Here is a 22,622-nt window from a genome sequence, read left to right as displayed (position 1 = left end):
GCAGGGATGACCATTGGGCAGCAATTCAGCTGCATTTTGGGGAGCCATGGAGGGGGGAAGGGGTAGGTCATGCACACACATCTTCCAGCAGGAAAATTGAGCCTTTCTCCCTGCATCTCACACTGGATCATGTCAGGGCTTGTGACATGGGTGGGCACAGACTGGGCATTTCCCTTCTCCTTCCCAGCCCTCACTGCCCAAATGGGTGTTTGATGCCCATTGGCAAGGGCAGCTTTGGATACCTTCATAGTACTTCAAAATACTTCCCAGAGTATTTCCATCTCCATGCTTTATGACAAAATGTTTTTCCATCTTCTATATTTCCCCCTCTGGATTTATCAGTTAAAAAGCCAACCTAATAAAACCCAAATATTATTTTGTTCTTAATTCAGAAAAAAACCCCAAGAATTTAAAATCCCCACCCTCATATAACAAAAGGCAATTGGGAACACATCACTTGCAAACTGCATTTGGGAATCTCCCCTGCTAGAGAGAGGGGAGGTCTGGGTTGGATATGGGGGAAAATTTCCTTTCTGAAAGGTGCTCAGGCACTGGCACAGGCTGCCCAGGGAGGAGGTGGACTCACCATCCCTGGAGGTGCTCAGGAAACAAATATACATGGCAATTCATGATGCAGTTTAGTGGGCTCAGTGGGGTTCGATCAGAGGTTGCACTTGATGATCTTGGAGGTCTTTGCCAACCTTTGAAATTCTATGATTCTGCTTTAAGGCTGTTGAGGAGATGTTGGCTGAAGGTGGAGAGGAAAGCAAGCTGTGGAACGCTGTTAGTGACTGTGCACCAAGCCATCAAGGTGTGTCTTTAGCAAGCAGAGCTTCATGGTGCATGTTTGGAGCAAGCCCAGCCCTGTCCACAAGGATGCACAGCCAGGACAGAGGCTCTGTTTATTTCAGGGTAGTTCCACCAGTGCTGTGTCTGACAGGGTGGACATTTGTGTGCAGCTGAAAGGCAAACCACACACCCAGCACCTGCCAGCTGCAGTTCCTCCACACAGCTTGCTCTTCTGCGTCAGGATCTTGCACCTCTCAAAAGCCAAAGCTGCTTTCTGTGGGTGAAATCTGCCTGGAGGCAGCAGCAGTGGCCACGTGGAGCAGCCAGTGCAGCACCTCACCTTGCTCATCCCCAGGGTCCAAAGCCACAGTTGGGCTGGCTGGGCTGTGCTCATCCCGAGGGATGCTCATGCTGCTGCTCTGTGGCCTGGCAGTATCAGGAGGGGTTTTGGTGAAGGTATCCCCAGGCTGGTGCAGGAGAGGTCCGAGCAGGGAGCCACGGGCCCGGCGGGAGCCCTGCACTAGCAGGCTGCCCCCTCTGGCAGCTGGGAGGCGTAGAGAGCCAGCGTGTGATGGAGGAACTGGTACTGCTCGCTCGTCTGGATCATCCCACCCCTGCAAGGGAAAGGCAGGGACCACTGACACTTCACAGACACAGAACCCTGATCCAGCTCTCTGCTCCCACGGCACAAACATTCCTGCTGCACCAGCCATATCAAGATGCCTCTGAAACAGGCAGCAGAGCAGCCCAGAGAATGGAGGGGTTCAGAAGCATTGCTGGGCTGTTCAAAATGAGATTAGCAGCTGATTTGGTGCTAATTTTCACCTGTACTTCTTGAAAAGTGGCCAGGTGGAGTGTTTCTGGACTTAGTGGCTGAACTGGAAGGGAGGAGAAGATGGCTGCCAGGTTCACAGCCCCTATCCTCTCCCTTGTGTCCTCAGCTCAGAGCTACAACAGCTCTGACTGCAGAACCAGCCTGGCACTGGGAATTGTTTGCCATCCACACACCTGCTTTCCCCAGGCACCTTTCTGGTTTCCAGCAGAAATAGTCCCCGTGCCCCTTGGCATGCCCATGCCCATGTCTCTGCCACATCCCTCCCCCAGCCCTGCTGTCAGGCTGGCACCCAGCAGGGAGCCCCCTGCCCTGTGTACCCACCTGTCTATGCGCAGATGGCACACGATGCCCAGGATATCCACCTCCCCCGTGTCCTGCAGCTGCTGGCACCCGATCCTGGTGGCAATGAAGCAGCCGGTGCGGCCGATGCCCGCGCTGCAGGGCAGACACAGCTGTGAGCACCCTCAGCACCCACTGCCTGTGCTGGAATTGCTGAGCTGCTGCACTCCTGGATTGGGATCTCTGCCTAGAGGGAGGCTGGGTCCTGGCCCCAGCTGCCAGACCAAGGTTCTGAGCCAGGCACCAAATCCATGGGCTGGGGTCGCTCTGCCATGGCAGGGAGCTCTTGCCAAGTGGCACAGCCCAGCTGAGGTTGCTCTGCAAGCACAAAACCAGTCTGTGCCCATCCCTGTGCAGTGCAGGGGGCTCTGCAGCCCTCCCCTCCCAGCTGGGCTCTAACCCCAGCACCAGGTTTGCACTCAGCCTGCAGCAGTGCATGCTGCACGTTCCATAGGGACAGCTGGGTGCTCTGCTCCGCTGTCCCCAGATTCATCAGCAAGGAGAGAACAGGCAGAGGCCACCTCCTGCAGGAGGGCTGTCCTGAAACATGGCCACATCCAAGCCACAGGCCATGCTGGGTGGCACAGGGAGCAGGAATGGGTCAGGTTCAAAGGGACCAACCATGGGGTCACCTGGTTCCATCTCCCTGCTCAAGCAGGACCTTCCAGAGCTGGAGATGTGGGTGTAGGGTGGGGCTGGTGGTTGGGTCCCAATGCAGACCCTTCCTGCTCCCGCCCTGCTGGACCCCAGTGCAGGAGCTGCCACTCTAATGCCACCATTGAGCTGCCAGGACAGGAGCTGCTGTGGGTGGCTGTGCCCTGGGATTTCTGCACCACCTGGGACCTCTGTGTGAGCACTCACAGGGGATTGACCCTGGACAGAAGCACAGACAGGGCTCAGTGAGGTGCAAGCTCTTACCTGCAGTGCACCACGATGGGCCCTGGGCTGGCTGCAGTCTGCAGAGCCTCCTCCACCTTGGCCACCAGGTGCAGCAGGGGCTTGGCTGACTCAGGTGTCTGCTGGTCTGGCCAGGAGGGGAAGAGGATGTGCTTGACCTTGCGGCATTCCTTCCCAAGCTTCTCCAGCACAGCACAAAGAGAAATGGGGATGTGAGGGCATGGGCCAGATGAAATGGGGAGTTCAGCTCAGCAGAGCTCAAGCAGCCTGCACCCATCTCAGCCATTTTCCTTCTGAATCCCTCTCTGAGCCTCTGCCAGACATGAGGGAGAGACCCCAGGGCCAGAGCCAGAGGATGAGAATAGATGCAGAGTGTTCCAATACTGCCACCGGAGTCCAAGCAAAGCAAGCCAGATCCTCTGGCTGGTGTCACCCCAGGGTGACACAGAGAGCCCATGGGGCAGAGCCCAGTGACACAGTGCAAAAATACCAGGCTGGTGCTGCTCTGCCCAGCTGACCCTTCTCCTCTGCACCCCAGGACTGGCTCCTGCTCCCTCCCAGCCTCCCCAGGCTCTGCACACCCCTCCTCTGGCAGGGCCCTCCTGAGAATCATGAACCCTCCTCTCTCCTGTCACAGAGCATTGCCATCTCACCAGAGATGCCAGGGGTGCCAGGGGCACTGCTGGGCCCCAGGTGCTCCCTCTGTGCCCCCAGGATGAGGCTCAGACCCACCTGGATGGAGAGGTCCCGCACCACGTACTCCACAGACTCGCTCACCCCCTGCACGTGGATGGTGAAGGGGCCGTAGGTGCCCTCCTTCTCAGGCCAGTAGTGGACACATTTCTGGAGAACAAGGCAGGTTTGTGGCTGTGGAGATGCTCAAGGCACCCAAGGACCCTCCTCAAGGACGTTTGAACTGTGCTTGAGTCAGTGCTGGTGGGAGGGGTCCTCACCTTGGGGGCAGTAGGGGAGTGGGGAAGGTGGAGGTAGAGTGATACAGAGGGAGAGTAAAGAAGGGATGGATCCCTGCCCCTGCACCCTCTCCCACGCCCTGCCCTGGCTTTCAGGCCCCAGGGATATGCATCCCTGCTCAGCCCAGGAAGCTTCCAGATGCAGCAGGACCCAGGGCACAGGGAGAGAAGGGAGCAAGGACATGGCCAGGAAAGAGTTTCCAGGTCTCAGTTCCCCCAGGCAGGTGCTGTTGGCTCCCACCCCAGAAGCAGAAGCAGTGGGCAGCAGTGCCTGGGCTGGATTCCCTGGCTGAGAGCTCAGCCCAGGGCAGAGCTCTGGGGGGCCAGAGGGGCATTGCTGCCCACTGCTTCTGCCCCATCCCTGGGGACTGCCCTAAACTCTTTATCCAGCTTTAACCCTTTATTATCCAGCTGGTAAAGAAAGCCCAGAGCACACAGCCATGTGAGGAGGAAAACCAGCTAGGACCAAGGCTGCAGCCCTGGGGATCTCCTCCTCCACTTGTGATTCATCAGGGAACCCTCTGAGATAAAAGCACAGCGAGCGAGTGCACGGCCCCACATGCGGCCTCACACACTCACACAGCCCTCTGCTGCCATCAGCACCCCCTCCCGCTGTGCCCAGGGCTGGGCAGGCTCCCTGGTACCTCCTTGCGCTCCTGGAGCTCGGTGATCATGACGATGAGGGGCGCCTCCTCTTGCCACACCATCTGCCAGAAGTCGCTCACGGTGTTCAGCAGGGGGCCCTGTGTGGCGATGTACTCCCGGGGCCGGCCCGCGTAGCCCTGCCGAGCACAGCCTGTCAGGGACCGGGCCACCCTGAGGGCACCCTGAGGGCACCCTGAGGGCACCGCGGCTGTGCCCAACTCACGCCAGCCCCCACCACGCTTTTCTCCTCTATGCTTTAGAGGCTAAAACGTGCTGTTTCCTACTGAACCTGTCCTTAAAATGCTTTACAGATCTGCTGAGGAGCCACCAGGCATCCTCCCCACCCCACTGGTCCCATCTCCAGGAGCAAGTCGATCCTAGCACACCCAAGGGCACTATCAGTGTGCCAGTAGCTGATAGATGCCTTGGCAAGGCAAAGCGCACACGAGGAGTGCACTCCTCAGTGGGGGAATTTCCACAGGGACAAACAGGAATCCCCTGCTTCGCACCTCCAGGCATCCTCTGCCTCCAGACACTTCTCCTGGTATAAAATTGCCAAACGTATAGAAAATCCACACCCTCCCAGCAATCTGTTGATGCTCTGGTCTCACAAGAAGTTGCACTGGCCCAGCTAAGGAATAGGAATGTTCTCAGGAACATTTTGCAGAGCTCTAATTTCATGCCTTGAAATGATTTTTTTTCCCTAAGAAATGTGATTTTCCATTTAGGACTGTCATTCCCTGGGGGTATCAACCCTGGGAATTCCACCTTCCCCCCACAGCCATGGTCAAAGACATTTCATGGAACACCTCAGCAGGAAGAGCATCAATCCCAGGTGGGGCTGATGTGATCAAACACCTGCAGAGCCCTCCCAGATTCCTGTGCCTCCCAGGCATGCCCAGGCAGGCTGGGCTGCCAATTTTCTGATGTGCCCACAAATTCCTGCACTGCTACACCTCTGAGGAGGCAAGGGGAAGGAAGGAGTCAGGAAATACCAGCTGCACACAGGGGAGAGTGGACACAGGTGTGTGTGCCACAGGGATGGGCAGTGCTTGTGCACTGGCAGCAGTCAGGTGAGGCAGAGGGGATGCAACAAGAGGGGGAGATGATGGAGTTCTGGATGCTGAGAGTTTAAAACTTTCTGTGCTGACAAACTCTGACACCCAGGAGAACACTGTGTTTGACCTGGGCGTGTAGAGAGAGCTTCCAAAGCTGACTGATAGCACTAGGATAATGTGTTCAGTTAGAAGTGTGTGATTTCACTGAGTAGAAAATTTAGAGTTTTAGAATACAATAATATATACACAACTAAAATAGACTACTATAATATATATATATAACTAAAATAAACTAGTTTTAAACCAGTTACTAGTCCTTATTCTTCACCTTCTTCTTTGTAAGTTTAAGTAGTGTTTTGTAATGAGACAAAAAAGCTCACATTGTGGACTTTGAGTAATCATTTGAGTTATTGAGCTAAAAGTGAAAATAATTTAGATGTCATTTCTTAATTAAATAGTTTAGCTTTAAAAGATCTTGTAAAGAAAATCCCAGCATTCCTGGGTGTGCCACACCTGGGGTGTAGGGACAGGGTGGCAGTGTCACCTGCTGTGCAGCTGCCAGGCTGCCTCAGGAACACACAGCTCCTCTGCTGCCTGTGGGCAAACTGCCCCTGGAGCTCCCAGCAGCTCTGGGCACAGTGCTCCTGTCTCAGGGAGCTTCCACCCTCCCTGCTGGTTGCTGCTTGCTCCTGTGGGTCTGAGCCACAAGCAGCACCAGAAGAGAAATGCTCCTGACTGCCCTCCTGACAGCTCCACCTCCCAGGGGTTTGTGTGGCACCCCAGCCAGCACTTCTTGTGGGCTGCTTGTCCACATCCTGCTTTCCCTCATGGCTCACTCACAGCACCCACAGCTCCCCTCTGCTTCCCTGGCCCTGGGCAGTTCTCCACAATACCAGCAGTTTCACTCCTAACTCTACTAGTTGTCTTCTTACTAACTATCCTAGAGGTAGCAGTAGCGATAATCCAAGCCTATGTTTTCACTGCCCAGGGTGCTGCAGTGAGATCAGTGGCTGAGCCAGGGCCCTGGGCAGCCCCAAGGGCTGGGTGCTGCAGTGAGATCAGTGGCTCAGCCAGAACTCTGCCCCAAAGGCAAAGCTGGCACCTGGCTCACAGAGATGCCACTCTGGCAGAGACTGCAGCCTGGAAGGGTTTGCACAGGGATGGAATCAAAACTAAATTGTCTATGTAACATCCTAGGGTCTGGGGATTTCTCAGTCTCTGGAAAGGAACCCACCAAGTGCCAAGCATAAGCCACACCCCATTTTAATTAGCTCCCTTCCTGGGAAATTGCAGCAAGCTCCCTGAGCAGAGAGGAAATCCCAGGATCAGTGAGGTTTGAGGATCTCTGAGCTGCTGACACAGCTTGCCTCCCATGCCTGTGCCAGACAATGGGCCAGTGTGTGAGGAGCAGATAGAGAAGCCACTGCCAGGGAGCCTTTTGGGGTGCTCAGTGTGCCCAGGAGCTGAGAGCAGCTCCCTCCTGAGACTGTCCCACCACAGGAGCAGTGTATCTGTTCTGTGCAGATGGAGCCACATCTCCAGCTCCAGCAGGGGTGGTAAGTTAAGTCTGCAACCCCAGGGCAGCCACAGGAGAGCAGGTGGCAGTGTCCCAGCATGTGTGAGCAGTGTGGCACCTGCAGCCTGATGCACTGAGAGCCCTGGGAGGAGAGGACACTCACTGTGATGTAGTTGGCATTTATGTAGCTGTCTTCCTCCTGGCTCCCAGCCCTCCTGAGGCAGACCCGGCTCTCAGGATCTGAAAGATGTCACAGGTCTCACCCAAGGGACTGATCCTGCCCATCCTCCCTCCCCGACCCCAGGGGCTGGAGCCTGAGTCCTCCTGCTCCACGCCATGCCCAGAGCTGTCTGCACCCTCCCCCAGGCCTGTTCTTGTCCCACTTCAGCCTCACTCCCCTGGCAGGGCACAGCCCAAACCTGTAGGTGCCGGAGTGAGCAGGTGGGGTGACTCACCTGCAGTGATCCCCAGGACATCCACAGAACCTTAAAAGATTTTCTAAAGAAAAACCCAGCATTCCTGTGTAACCAGATCTCAGCTGTGCCCCTCCACAACACCCTCAGCCTTTACCCTCCCAGGACCATGCCCTTGGGACATGGAAGGCCCCAGGAGTGCTGCACACCTGGGTAGGAGCAGTTCCCCCTGTGCCCCAGCACTGTGCACACCCCTGCAACATGGGCAGCAACAGCACCCAGGGGTGCCCATGCCAGTGCCAGGGCTGCTCTGAGCCGCCCCTCACCCACAGACAAACACAGGCAAAGGGACACAGTGGCACCTACTGGGGAGAATGGTTTTGTATCTGTCCTTGAAAGCATGGCCAGGGATTTCCAGCTCCTCCGGACTCACGAAGTTGGGTGGGATTTTCTGCAAGGGGAGAAAACAGCCATGAGGAAAAGCCCGTTGCTGCCACTCGTGTCCCCTGCTGGTGGCAGACCTGGCTGCCCAGCAGGGCAGAGCTGGCCCAGGGGCATCAGCAGAGATGCCAGCTCTTGGGATGAGTCCTGGCTTTACTCCAGTTGTGGGGGGACTCCTTCCAGAGAGGCAGTGCTGGGAGAAGAGCATGGTATAGCAGGGCAAGACAGGGTTTTGCAGGGACCCCAACAGGACACGTGTGCACAGGGACCAGGTGAGACCTGGGCACCCCTCCCCTGTTTGCCCACACCTCCTGCCCTCCCCCTGGGGCTGTGGGGCACAGCTGGGCTCAGAGCCCAATGTTCAGCCCTACCACTGCCAGCCCCTGGCACCCCTCCTGCGAGGAGGGAGAGGGAAAATCGTGATCATCGCACCGAGAACTCCTCCTGGAGCTGTGCCAGGCTCTGGGCGTGCTGCTGGAGCTCCTGTTTCCTCAGCACGTGGCTGGATGTCCTCAGAAACTTCAGTGTGATGTCCCGTGGCGTGCAGACAGGCTGGATGGGCTCCACGTTCCCCAGAGAGCTCATATCCAGCACCAGTGACACATTGGAGCCCCTCCTGCAAGGCACAGGGGTCCCCGGCTGACCTACTGCCACCCTGGGACAGAAGGACAGCCCACCCCACTGCATCATCAGCTAAAACCACCCCACACTGGGCAAAAGGCAGATGGAGACCCCAGCAGATAGGGAGACTGAGGAACAGGAGCTAGCTGAACATTTTATGATTGATAGCTGAACATTTTGCCTTTCTGGTGGGAAGAAAGTCCCCTGAAGGACTGAAGGTGTTGGGATTTGTCCTGAGCTGCCTCCACACTCAGAGCTGGCAGCTGCAGGCAGAGGGCTGGCAAAGGAATGTCAGGGGAGCCCTGGGATGAGCAGTGCCATGGGTACCCGGAGGCACACTCACCTCTCCTGCAGTCGCACGTGCTTCTTGGCAGGGGAACTGGGCTTCTCTGCCTTGTCCATGTCCTCTGCAGCTGCCTGGGCTGCCAGGCTGCCCCTATGAACTCTGGAGCACACCAAGCAGGCCTGGACCATGCTGCAGCAAGCACAGAGCCCTCGTCCTGAAGCACAGCAGGGCCACACAGGGGGGACTCAGCTCCTGGGAGAGCATGGAGCCATCGGAGGAGAAGCAGCTGGAAAAGAAAAGTCAGATGTGAGAGACACCACGAGGCTGGATGGAGCCCCCACAGATGGTCTGCAAGCAAGGGATGGGTTTTAAGTGCTCAGTTGTCCTGGAAGCAGGACCCCCAGCCCCTGTATGCAGGCAGATATCCTGGAGAGCTGGTAGCACAGTCACCCTCCCCCCTGCAGCACTGCAGCCCACACTGGTGACCAAGGCATGGCACCAAGGGCCACCTGCGTCCCCTGAAGGAGGACACCCACTCTGGTGGCAGGCACAGCCTGGCCTGGGGGAGCCCCAGAGGCTCTTCACCTCCATGGAAGCACATGCCCTGTGTTCCCAGCCCTTCCCCATCACATCCCCCTGCTTCATCCTGGGGACATGGTGGGCACTGGGAGCTGGAATGGCTGAGTGCTCAGCAGGTGACACGAGGTGGCTGTAGCCACTGCACAGAGCCTGGCCATCTCCTGCTGCAGGGACACACAGACCAGGCACCCTAAACAGCCCCATAGCCCTGGGACAGCCTCCTCCATCCCGCAGGTCACAGCAACTGTCAAGAGGAAACTGCTTTATCTGGGTCATTGAGCAAAAGGCCGTGGGCAGCCCAGCTGGGGAAGGTGTCAGACATCCTCCATCACCAGGGCTGGGCAGATGCAGGTGATGCCGACTCACCTCTGGGCACAGTTCCTCATGGGGCAGCAGCACCCTGGGATCCCGAGCACCCTCCTCATCCCCTGCTTCCTCCATGAGCAGAAGACAGACCCAGAGCAAGCGAATTATGCAGAGTCAGAGCTCTTGGTGGCAAAGAGTGGGACCCCAGGCAGCCCATCTGCTCGGGGAGGTCTTGTGGAGAGCTGGTGTCCACATGGTGGTTGGGAACACAGCTAGGGCAGGAGCTGCTGCCCAGGATTCCCTGCTGCCCGGTGGCATTTCTGGGAGTGGCAATGCCACCACTGCCACTCACACCATCCCTGTGCCCTCAATGCAGGCAGGACAAGAGCAGCTGCTGACCAGAGACAGCCAAGGCTCCCATCCCAGTCTGGCCAGGAACACCTGGGAGATGCCAGGGAAGCACCTCAGCTCACATGGCCTGCCCAGCATCCTGGCCTGCCTGGCACCACCATGCCCACACACATGCCCACCAGCCTGGTACAGGCCTGGTGTGCTCCCCTGAGGGCTCTCCTGCCCAGCCTGGCACTGCCTGGGGACTGCCCAGGGGCTCTCCTCCTCAGCCTGGTGCCCTGAGGGTGCCCTGGGGGTTCTCCTGTCCCGCTTGGTGCCCAGGGGCTATCCTGTCCAGCCTGGTGCCCTGAGGGCTCTCCTGCCCAGCCTGGCACTGCCCTGGGGGCTATCCTGTCCAGCCTGGTGCCCTGAGGGCTGCCTACCTGCTGCCCGCCGTGAGGGCTCCTTGGTCCCGGCCCAGGCCCCCGGGCACGGCACGCTCGGCCTGACAGCACGGTTTGAAAGTGTTCAGGAAGCCGCTTATCAAAGGAGCTGCTGCCTCTGCTGCTTCCTCTCCCTCCTTCTCCCCCACCCCGGCAGCCGCCCACACACATACCGGCCACAGCTCCGCAGCTCGGCCCGGCCCGCCCGGCCCTGCTCCCCCCGGCCCGCCTGCCCCGGGCATGGCCCGGCCTCCCCGGAGCCCCGGGAGGCTCCACAGGAGCTCCAATGGGGCTGTGGGGTGAGCTCGATGGGCTCTGTGACATGCCATGGCCAGCCCTGTGCCACCCTGGGGCACGGAGGGATGGGCAGGACCAGCCATGAGGGCAGGTGTGAGGCGGGCTGCTTGGCAAGAGGCAGTGGGGCTGCTCTGGGTGCACCACAGCCCCTCAGGAAGCCAGGGTGAATCCTCCCATGCTGCCATGAATCCCCCCATGCTGCCATGAATCCCCCCATGCTGCCATGAATCCTCCCATGCTGCCACAAATCCTCCCATGCTGCCATGAATCCTCCCATGCTGCCACAAATCCTCCCATGCTGCCATGAATCCCCCCATGCTGCTGTGAATCCATGCATGCTGCAGTGAATCCTCTCATGCTGCCATGAATCCTCTCATGCTGCCATGAATCCCCCCATGCTGCCATGAATCCCCCCATGCCTGCTGTCCTCTTGCTCAGGCCATGCCCTGGCTGTTCCCCATCCCCCTGGAATGTGCTAGGGCTCACTCAGTGCCTCCCACCCTCGGTGCCTGCCCGTGTGCTCCTTGTGCCACCCCATTGTCCCAATCCCTGTCCACGTTGGGACACCCCTCTGCACCCATGACCACCCCTGGGTACCTCAGGTAGGACAGGTGGGCTCCCCCTCCCCAGCAGGGAAGGGCAGGAGTGGATTTGGGGTCGCAGGTCCCTGGGCCTGGCTCAGGTAGGCCAGGTCTGCCCTTGGGGCACTGCACATCCTTCCTGACACATCCCCACTGCTCTTCCTGTTTGCTCGTGCTGGGCTCTGCAGCTTCCTTCCTCCTCAGCCCCCACCCCGCTGTGCTGCAGCAGCTCCTGCTGCACCCCAACAGCCACACAGACCCCAAACCCTTCCCTGTGTCTGCTCAGGGCTGCTCTGGCCACAGCCACCCCAGCCCAGCTCACTGAGGTGACTATGCTGTCACCTTGCTGGAGAGCTGCGTGTCTGTGCACACCTGTGTGTTTGCAGGTATGCCAGAACAGCTTCCCTGGGCAGCCCTGCCAGTGCCACCCATTGCCACCCCGTGCCACCTGAGGGCTAGGACATCAGAAGGCCCAAGCACCAGAGCAAAGGGCAGGGCTTGGCCAGCAGCAGAACAGCCTCATCCTGGAGAAAAAGCCACCAGCACCTCTCTCTTACCTGCAGATCCTTGAGTGGCCAGAGGATAGACTGAGGAATTCTCTGTGCCCTGTGTGGGATGATAGAACACATCTGTAAGGCCTGGAGACAGCCCCATCACACACTGCCCTTCCTTCCCACTGTCCCTGACAGAGCCCAGGAATGGCTGAGATGACCAGCACTGAGGCACTAAACAAGGTGTCTGCAGAAACTTGCTCCCAGGAGGAACCAGAGCAAACAAACAAGGATCTGTGCTGGAATAACAAGCTGCCAGACATGCAGAGACTTCCTGAGGCTGGGACTGGGTCTGTGCTCTAAGTGTGGAGGGCACCTGTCCCATCTGGGTGGCTTTGAGTTCAAGGGGTTCCTGAGGATAGAGTGTCTCAGGTTGGAAATGGGGGTGTTTATTCTATCACCATCAGTCAGAGGTGGGGCAGTTCTCTGCTGTTCATGGGACAGTTTTCTTTATCTCTGCCACAGCCAATCCTCCCTCCAGGAGATCTCTGCTGTCCATGGCCACTGAGTGTCCCTGCAGGGCTGATCCAATTCCAGCATCCCATGGGAGATGCTCCGCCCAGGGGAGGAGCCAAGCATTCCTACCTGGATCCAACCTGAGCCTGGCACAGCACGGCAGCCTTTGCCCCCTGCATTGCCAGAGGAGCAGCTTTCTGCTGCCCTGCATGGCCAGAGGGAGCCCAGGCCCATCTGCAGCAGCCCTGGAGCTGCAGAGGAAAACTCCCCCCTTGTGCAGGATCCCTGCTGCAGCAGAGCCACAGCTGGCACTGCAGGAGGGCTGAGCCCCCATGGATGGGGCTGGGACACCACCCTCACACACAGGGGATCAGCTCTGCTCTGACTCCGGCAGTGGTTTTTGGTTTTGGTTTTGTTGTTGTTGTTGTTTTATTGCATTTGTATTTTTAATTTTCCTAGTAAAGAACTGTTATTCCTACCCCCATATCTTTACCTGAGAGCCCTTAATTTCAAAATTATAATAATTCATAGGGAGAGGGTTTACATTTTTAATTTCAAAGGAGGCTCCTGCCCTCTTTAGCAGACACCTGGCTTTTCAAACCAAGACATTCTTCCTGCCAGGTGCTGCTTTGGTTATGAAATGCCCCTGGATGCTGCAGGAAAGATGCTGATGCACTTCCTTTGCAAAATGGCTTATTTGGTTCCACTTAAATTTGGTCATGACAAAGGACCCCACTCAACGTTAAAAGGGGAAGCTGAGATGCTGGGATGCAGTGCATCCTCTGCCTCTGAAGCACCACAACACCAAGGTACTCCTGCTCAGGGATGTCCTCAGGAAAGCCTTGCAGCACTTTCCCTCTGCTGCTCAGAGCTCCCTGTGCTGCTGGCTTGGCTCTGCCAGTCACACACCTGCCTGTGCCAGCTGCCGCTAAGCAGGACACCCAGGATGCAGCCTCTGGAAACTACACCTGGCCCCTGGGGCTGCTCCTTATGCAGAAAATTTCAGTGGAGACTGAAGGGACTGTCCTTGGCCATGGCCTCTCACCCACGGTAGGAGGAACACAGTAGGGATGTTGTGTGGGGATGTGCCATGGCTCCTAGGATCAGAAAAGTTTGCACTGCTGAGATGTCCTGACCCTTACACACCTCTGATGGTGCACAGCTGGAGCCTGGTGTGCTCCCACCTGCCAGCATGGCTGCTCTTCCTCCTCTCTGCCAAAGCACCAGCATGCTGAGGAGGTGCATGTGAAGGGAAAGCATGAGAGGGGATACAGACCTGTGGAGACCACAGCAGGAAAATGAAGGTGCTGGTGGAAAATGAGGCATGAGCTGGTACAGACAGACTGGATGTGAGGGAGACGAAGAGCAGAGGGAGTCAGAACACACTGCATGATCCAGGGCATTTTTCAGTTCTCAGTGCCATCTGGGCAGCAAGCTGTCCCCTGTACCTTGCTGCACCCGCCTACATCTGCTGCCCTCCTGGGACTGAGCCCTGCCCCTCCTGCCTGCTGGGCACAGAGCAGGTGCACACCCACACCTGCAGGTGTCCCTGGTCACTCAGCAGTGCCCATCCCTGCTGGTGGGCAGAGACCTTGAGCAGGGCAGTCCAGACATGCCCTCCCTCCTTCCATCCCTCCCCTGGAATGCACCTTTGGGCACATCACTTCTGGCCACCTCAGAACCCCTACCTGGAGCAGGATGCTGCCAGCTGGCTCCTCCTGAGGGACCCCGGCTGGGTCACAGAGGGGTGTGGGCAGTGGGGAACAGAGAGCTGGGGGATGCTCTGGCCAGGACTGTGCCAGGACAAGCCCTGCTTGTCCCATGTCACATCACCAGCTCTGCAGCATTGGAGCAGAGCTGCTGGATCCTACAAGCAGGGACTGCTGGGGCCAGGGCACACCTGGCTTTGAGGGGAGACAATGTCCAGGCTGGGGGCAGATCCCAGCCCAGGGTCAGTTTGCTGTAAGGACAGGACCGGGATACCAGGACAGCCACTGCAACCTGGTGTGAGCAAAGAGGAACATGACAGTGTCCAGGGGCAAAATCCAGCAGGGGATGGGAGGAAGCAGCACTGAAGGAAATGGCTCCAGGCAGGTCACTACTGTGCCCCTCACCTTCCTGCCTCTCTCCTGTGAGGTCCCAGAAGAGGAACATCCCTTGTCCCCCAGCATTCCTTTCTGCTCTGACCTTGGTGGCAGTGGGGTGTCAGGGGTGATGGTGATGCCCGGAGTGGTGCTGGGAGTGTTGGTGATGGAGGGATGCACATGAAGGGAAGAGTGTCAGCTGTTACCACACCAGCCATTCACCCTGACCCAGCCAGGGATGTGCCAGACATGGGATCCCCTGTGTCCTCTGTCCATGGACATCTGTGCATTAAGATTATCTGTTGGGATGTGAGGACTAGAGAGGTCTGTAACACAGTCTCAAGGGCCTTGAAGAGTCGTTATAGGTATGGCTTTACTTTCAGCAAGATATGGGGTCCCTATGGAGTTGGTGCTCTGGAAAGGAAGATCTGAATTTATCCCTGGTACTTGCTGTTTGTTCACTTGCATTTTAAAGCTCCTCTTCCATGGGGTCATCTTGCACCTCTGGCCATAATTTCATAACCAGTTCCCTCTGTGCAAAGAGCACCTTCGAGCTCCAGACTGGGACCTGTTTTCCCACTGATGACCAGCCAATCCTTATGCCCATTTCTGCCCTCCAGCCTCGTGGGCATGGGCTCTCTCACCCAGCCTCCCTGCCCTGATCCACACCCCAGCACCTCTCTCTCCTCATCCTCTCCCCACAGCACTGCAGCCCTAAAGTCACCTCAGCACTGCCAGCTCAGGGGCACTGCTGGCACCCAAAGCACAGACAGTGCCCATCACTTTCACTCCCCAGGGCTGCCAACCACACCTCGGCTTTGTCCCACCAGGCCCCGTCACCTCTGGGTCCGGCACTCAGGAAGGGATGGTTCTGCTTCCGTAGGCACGGCTGGCAGTCAGGATGTCCTGCAGTCTGCTGGAAATGAGCCCATCTCCTCCGCTGCCTGAACATCGCTCGCAGGCTTGAAGGTGAAGCAGCTGCCTGGGGATGGAGCAGGCTCTGTGCCAGCTGCCGGCAGGGCACAGGAGGAGGAGGAGGATGAGGACGGTGCAGCCATGCCGAGCATCCCGCAGAGCCGCCCGGAGGCAGCGAGCCCTCGGCCCCTCACCTGTGTCCGTGTCCCCTGCCCGCCGGCCCGGGGCCAGGCACTGCCCGGGGGCCCAGGGCAGCAGCCCCGCCGATGGCTCCTCCCGAGAGCGGCTTCTCGCTGTTCCAGCGTCCTCCAGGGCAGCGCGTTCCCAAGGACAGCCCCGGCAGGAGCATCCTCCGGGCGGGCTGCGGAGCTCAGCGCTCAGCACAGCGCTGCCTGCGAGCCCGGAGCCCCGGCATCCCACCGGGACCGGGATGGTCCCCGCGGATGCGCGACCTTTCCCCGCGGCCGGTGCCGCTCTGGGCAGAGTTTGCTCCTGTGCTGTGCCTGGCTGGAGCTGGGAGCAATTATGGAATTGCTGGTTCGTTTTGCCAAGGCACTGCCGCTGATGCTGCCTGCCCTCTCCTCAAGGAGAATCAGAGGAAGAGTTTAGGACCTGGATTTCCTGCTTAACTCTGGATTATTTTCTTTGAATCACTCGGTTTGTTCTGCCTAAAGAAGAGGAGACTGAGGGGAGACCTCACTGAGCTCTTCAACATCCTCATGAGGGGCAGCTCCAGTCTCTGCTCTCTGTGACCAGGACAAGAGGAAACAGCTGGATGCGTGTCACAGGAAGTTTAAATGATAAAAAGAAAAATGTTTTCACCCAAAGGATGGTTGAGCACTGGAGTGGGATCCCCTGGGAAGTGGTCACAGCTCCAGACCTGTCTGAGCTCCAGGAGCATTTGGACAAAGCTGTCAGACACAGGGTGGGATTGTTGGGTGTCTGTGCAGGGCCAGGGGTTGGACTTGATAACCCTGATGGATTCCTTCCAGCTCAGCATATTCTGTGATTCTATGACTGCTGAGTAAGACCATGGTTCTGGAATTAGATACTCTCCTGTATCTCCTGCAAACAAGCTGAGCTTTCCTCCAAATTTGCCAACAGAGCAGCAGAGCTGGGCTGCACCAGTACCAGCACCACTGGGCTGGGCTAACACTGATATAGAACTGGGGCTGCTGTGGACTAAAGAAGGTGCCTTGGCACAGGAACAGTTCCCCTGGGAAAGGTGATCTCCAGAGTGAAAGTGCTTTATATCAGCTTGGTTTGCTCCTCTCCTCATGTGGGAAGAAGATCCCCCTGTTCATTTTACAGTGTAGTACTGTTCCTAAGCCAGGTGTATAGAATCAGGAAATAATAATAAATAATAAATAGGAAATAATAATGAGGTATATAATCAGGAAATGACAGAAAACATTAAGGTTGAAAACTCCCTCTAAGATCATTAAGTCCAACCATTAACTGACCAGTGCCATGTCCACCACTAAATTGTGTCCTCAGGGGCTGAGGGTAAAGGGGATCTAAGCCTGGACATGGGACCAGTCCTCAAAGGTGCTGAGACTTTGACACTCTAGCCAACAAATGCCAATGGAGAAGCCACAGAGGGCCAGCAAGGGCCACAGAATGACCTGGTTACCAGGACAGCCTGCTGGGGACACACCTGTGGCAGCACCTGGCTCATCCATGTGTCACTTGGGCTTGTCCTTTGCTTTCCTGGGTGCCTCCAAGAGAGCTGTGCTTTTAGAAATGCTGTCAGGGAAATGCTGTGTGCTTTGGTTTGCCTTGGGGAGAGAGCCTTGCTTGGACACCTGTGGGCTGGCCAGGAGGCACACACATCCTCTCAGGAGGCTCCAGGACACAGAACTGCCTGCAAAAAAAGGCTCCTAGGAAGAGGACACCCCCCAGCTCCTCTCTGTCCTCACAGCACACAGGGCAAAGCAGTTCTTGTGGGAATCTTTAAAATTACAGGGTTTTGGGAAGGCTGCAAAAGGCAGGCCTCAGAGACAGCAGAACTGCAATTAGAGCTAAGCAGCAGCCATAAGGTTTGTCAGCAGAAAAATTATCTAAGAAGTAGAAAGTAAGGACAAATAGAACAATGGTCTGTGTATTAATGCTTGTGTAGAATAACTCCCTAAACTACAGAAAAGTTTATCTACTGAGATATTAGCGAGTTCTAAGTTTAATAATGGAGCTCTGTGCATTGTATCTTAAGGCTTACAAGCAGGTATTACATTTGAAATAAGCAAGCATTGTTTTAACCAAAGGTACCTGTGCTTATAGTGATTGGATAGAACTACTCTCAATATAGAATATATACCATACAGATATAAATACTGTCAATGTGCTTTTGCTTTGTGTGATTGGTCAAAAAACTTTTAAAGTAAGTTGTAACCTTGAGTTCTTCATCTGCTGCCTGGCATGTGAGCTGGTGGCATCTTCCCATTGTCATAACCATGTAATGAGACTGATGCTGGAAAATAAAACAGCTCAAGACACGTTCCTAGCAGTCCCATTCCATATGTGATTTGTACATAACCCCTGACCAGCAGTAGGTCTCAGTGAAAAAGGCACAAAAAGGCCTGAAAATCCTCAAGATTTATCATGTTATTCCTGTCCTGGGTGCCTTGGCATACTGCAGCAGAGTGTTATAGATGGATAATGAGATGATTGGCTCTCACTATTAAGGGATGACTATTGTAGGAATATTAAGAAAAGCTTTAGTGATGTATAGTTATGTTATTGTAGTTTAGACATCCTCTGTTCTCTCCACAGTTCCTTTCCCCCCTGTATTGTGACCATCAGACAGCCTAGATTATCTAGGACAAGTACGAAGAAGCTGCACAGGTGTCCCTTGCATGGGGCAGTTGGGAATGGAAAAGCTTGGTGCTTAGGGGGCGAGGCATGGCAACACCTGACCCCCAATCCAGTTACAAGAAAGCAGTTTTCACCAATAAATGGCAAAGAAGAGCTGACTGACAGACTTTGAGAGGGGCCAGGGCTGGCTGATGCAACCCCCAGGGGTATAAAAGACTGAGCATCCATCTTGAAGATGAACCGGCCACGTGGTGTCCAAGAGAGCAGTTCCCAGCGCTGAGAGTTTTTCCTTATTTAGCCCTTTGTTGTACTTTCGTCAAGGTTTAATAAACCTTTTTAAACTTTCAAAGTGAGCAGTTGTTTCTCACAAGTGGGACCTTGGCAGCCCTGCTGGGTTTGCCCAGCACAGCCCAGCTGGCTTTACTCAGCAGAGCCCTGCTGAGTTTGCCCAGCACAGCCCTGCTCAATTTGCCCAGCACAGCCTTACTGGGTTTGCCCAGCACAGCCTTGCTGAGTTTGCCCATCAGCCCTGCTGGCTTTGCCCAGCACAGCCTTGCTGAGTTTGCCCAGAACAGCCCTGCTGGGTTTGCCCAGCACAGCCTTGCTGAATTTGCTCAGCACAGCCCTGCTGGGTTTGCCCAGCACAGCCCTGCTGGGTTTGCCCAGCACAGCCTTGCTGAGTTTGCCCAGCACAGCCCTGCTGGGTTTGCCCAGCACAGCCTGCTGGGTTTGCCCAGCACAGCCTGCTGAGTTTGCTCAGCACAGCCTGCAGGGTTTGCCCAGCACAGCCTGCTGGGTTTGCTCAGCACAGCCTGCAGGGTTTGCCCAGCACAGCCTGCTGAGTTTGCCCAGCACAGCCTGCTGGGTTTGCCCAGCACAGCCTGCTGAGTTTGCCCAGCACAGCCTGCTGAGTTTGCTCAGCACAGCCTGCAGGGTTTGCCCAGCACAGCCTGCTGAGTTTGCCCAGCACAGCCTGCTGGGTTTGCCCAGCACAGCCCTGATGGCTTTGCACAGCACAGCCCTGCTGGGTTTGCCCAGCCCAGCCCAGCCCTGCTGGCTTTGCCCATCAGCCCTGCTGGCTTTGCCCAGCACAGCCCTGCTGCCCCAGTCCCTGGGCTGCTCCCTCAGGGGGACACCGAGCCTGGTGACCTCTCAGCAGTGCCATTATCAGTGACAGGAAACGAGCTGGGCAGGAGGGGCAGGAGACAGAGCCCCAGAGAGAAAGGAAGCGGTTACAAAGCTGTCACTGCTGCACGAGGAGCTGCGCCCACGCACCCGCGGGCACGGGGAACAGCGCTGCCCTGGGTGATATATGTGATCCAATAATTCCTGCTAAAGAAAATTGTGAAAAACACCAATAGCTTGTTTTTAAAATGTTTTTAAAGTGTTAAAAGTTTAATAGTAATAAAATGGTTATTAAAATAGTAATACAATTAGAGTAATAATTATTTGGATAATTTGAATTAGGACAACATGAGACAATAGAAACAAAGAGTTACAGACGTCCAGGTATCTTTTTCTGGGCAGCATAAGCCTGAAAAAGGACCCATGTTAACAGAGGATTAAACCTTAAAAACAATAACCTGTTGCATATTCATACACTTCATACATGATGCATAAATTCCATTCAAACACAGGATTCTGTCTGGTCAGTGTCAACTTCTCCCTCCTAATCCTGACGTCATCTTCAGCACTGAGCAAGGTGGGAAGAAGTTCATTTCTTCTGATAATGGGGCAATAAATTCTCTTTCTCTGAGAGATTCAGGTGTCCTGTGGGTGCTATCTCAGTGTGAGTCCTTTCTTTAGGGAAAAAAGTATCCTACATAGCATAGTTTCTATTTTAACATTATGTTATAACCTAAAACTATACTTAACACACTAGTTAAGAGAATTAATACAGCATAACTTTCTAACACAACACATATAATATTCATTTTAATATTTGCGAAAAGCCAATTATAAAATATGCATTTTTCACAGAAATTAAAACCACAGCATTTTGTGTACAAAGGCAGTGTTGGGCAACAAGCAGTAATAGGCTACATGATAAGAATGGAGATTGCAACACCAGGAGGACACTGTCTCCAGGGATGGGTATTTCAAGGGATTTTCTTCTGTCTGACAAGACCCCAGCAGGAGGCATTTGATAGGCATCATCAGAAGTTTGTCCCAGAAAGTTTTCATCTGATAGGATTCCAGCAATTATCCACCAGTTCTGGGAAACGTGTCAGGAAGAAAGAAGAAACTATGATAATATGCTAAAATATGCTAAAATATGCTAAAGAGGAGCCCCTTCCAGAGCCCAAAAGCCTATATAAAACAGACTCCAGAAATGGCATTTGGAGACCCACAGGGACTTTGGTGTGGTAGAGGCCAAATCCTGAGTCTCCCCGACCCTGGATCACCTGGCTCAGAGTCAAATTGCTTGTGGCTTCTTCCAAATTTATACTTTGATAATTTAATAAATTTCCTTCATTATTGAATTGGAGTATTCATTTATAACAGCCTGTTACAGTCAAATTTTCTGGAAAACTCTTTTCGCCCAGGATTTTCTCCTGGGAAGCTGAGACGCCTCAGAGAAAAAGGAAAACAATAATTATCTGATTTGTTTCTCCTGTGTTTTGCTTTTTTAGAATATGTTTAGAGATTGTTTACTAACAGGTGGTTGTTTCATTAATTTCATGTAATTTGTTTTGACTTATTGGCCAATTATGGTCAAGCTGTGTTGAGGCTCTGGAAAGAATCACAAGTTTTCATGATTATCTTTTTAGCCTTCTGTCTGTATCCTTTCTGTATTGTTTAGTTTAGTATTCTTTAATATAATATAGTATCATAAAATAATAAATTAACCTTCTAAAAACATGTAGTCAAATTCAACATTCCTTCCTGCCACGAGGCACCCCACAAATATAAAACTGCCCTCCTGCAGGCTGGGCTGCTCTGGGGTCTCCAGAGAGAGTTTGTGATTGTCCTGGCTTGGAAGGCAAACATTGGAACCCTGGATGCTGAGAATTTCAGACTTTCTGTGCTGACAGGCACTGACCCCCAGGAGAACACTGCATTGACCTGAGGCCGTGGAGAAGCTTCCAAAAGGGAATGACAGAACTGGGATTGTGGGTGTGGAGTTTGAATGGAAGTGTGTCACATCACAGGGTGGAAAAGTTAGAGTTTAAGGTTTTGGAATATAGTAATATAGGTAAAGCAAGATATAATTATATAGATAACGCTTCATCTTCTTCTTCATAAGTTTAAGTGGTATTGTAGTGTAATGTAACGTAATGTAATGTAATGTAATGTATGTAATTAGATAACAAAGTCCACATTGCAGCCCACACATAGTTAGTTATTAGTAAATTACTTATTACTAATTAAATATTAATTATTCATTAATTATCAATTACCATTAATTAGTTATTAGTTAGTTTTTTTAAAATAAAAATAATTTAGGTGTAATTTCTTAATTAGACAGCTTATCCTTTAAAGGCCTTGTAGAGAGAGAGAGACAGGGCTCCATTTTTAGTTTGTTAGAGCGAAGTGCTGTAGAATTCAGGATTTGTGAGACTGTGACAAAGATAAGAACTAATAAACATCTGGGTCCCAACAAAAAATCACACATTTAATCCTGACCCCAGCAAAAAGAATTTAAAACTCAACAGGCACAGATCCTCTCCTAGCCTTTGATAACAGCTAGAAAGGTGCTTCAAATAGCCCACACTCAGCCAGTGTCTGCTGCAGAAATAGGTGTGGTGAGTCCAGTCAATGGCAAGTTGTGGGAGTTGGATAAACAGAAACTTCTACAGATACTGAAGGATTTGATTTGTTATAAAAAAGATTAAACTTAAAAGTTAATAAACTATAAAAAAATTATTAAAAATTATAATAAAAGCATATGTGTATACATGAGTTGGAAGCCCTTTGATCAAAATAGCAGTAATACAGTATAAATAATTAAAAGTGATGAGTTTAATAATAAATAATTAAAAGTGATAACAAAATAAACTCTGTAGCAACTATCTATTAGTTTAAAAAGCTATATATTACCTTACAACAAAGAAACTTGTGACTACTTTAAACTATAACCAAATACTCCTTTAAAATCTCACAACCTCTGAGACTAATATTTATCTAAACAATAAATCATTCTTAACCCAAAAATAAGCCCATCCCTTCATTACTAACAACAACAATAACAAGTGAGTCACTGCTCAGGGGTTAAGATTGTTAACCTTGCTGAGGACAGACTGTACATGCAGCTGCTTGAGGCCAAAGGGCCATGGAGGATGTGCCAGCAGCTTAAATTTTAGGGAAAAAATCTTCTCTGAAAGGTGATCAGACACTGGCACAGGTTGCCCAGGGTGGAGACAAGGCAGGTAAATGTGGCTGTTGTAGATGAGTGATGAGATGGTGGCTCTCAATGGAGGGTGAACATTCTGTGTGTGTTAAAAGAAGTTTTGTAGA

At 53.7% G+C, this 22,622-nt stretch overlaps 1 protein-coding gene across 1 annotated transcript; it reads right to left on the bottom strand.

Moving 5' to 3' along the window:
- Positions 1-513: 513 nt before the first annotated feature.
- PTPN7 (protein tyrosine phosphatase non-receptor type 7) lies at positions 514-10,537 on the bottom strand. The gene is made up of 10 exons (XM_058819447.1): positions 10,470-10,537; positions 8,869-9,097; positions 8,337-8,520; positions 7,830-7,914; positions 7,214-7,290; positions 4,476-4,613; positions 3,593-3,703; positions 2,882-3,039; positions 1,946-2,059; positions 514-1,403 (listed from the first exon to the last, which is right to left on the bottom strand). The coding sequence occupies exons 2-10, from the start codon at positions 8,997-8,999 to the stop codon at positions 1,310-1,312; spliced, it is 1,092 nt and encodes a 363-aa protein (XP_058675430.1). The 5' UTR covers positions 9,000-9,097; positions 10,470-10,537; the 3' UTR covers positions 514-1,309.
- Between the last annotated feature and the right edge of the window lie 12,085 nt (positions 10,538-22,622).

Source organism: Ammospiza caudacuta, chromosome 24 (assembly GCF_027887145.1).
Source record: "Ammospiza caudacuta isolate bAmmCau1 chromosome 24, bAmmCau1.pri, whole genome shotgun sequence".
Classification (NCBI taxonomy): Eukaryota; Metazoa; Chordata; class Aves; order Passeriformes; family Passerellidae; genus Ammospiza; species Ammospiza caudacuta.
Note: the sequence above shows the minus strand (reverse complement) of the source record. Positions and strands in the feature narration are given on the sequence as shown.

Bases quoted from the DNA above. Each gene is read 5' to 3' on its own strand.
- PTPN7 (XM_058819447.1), bottom strand. From the start codon at position 8,999: ATGGTCCAGGCCTGCTTGGTGTGCTCCAGAGTTCATAGGGGCAGCCTG. The intron at 7,915-8,336 runs GTGCGATGATCA...CTCCCCTTGCAG, and splicing joins AGCTCCAGGAGGAGTTCTCG to AAAATCCCACCCAACTTCGT. The intron at 4,614-7,213 runs GTGAGTGTCCTC...TGTGCTCGGCAG, and splicing joins TAAATGCCAACTACATCACA to GGCTACGCGGGCCGGCCCCG.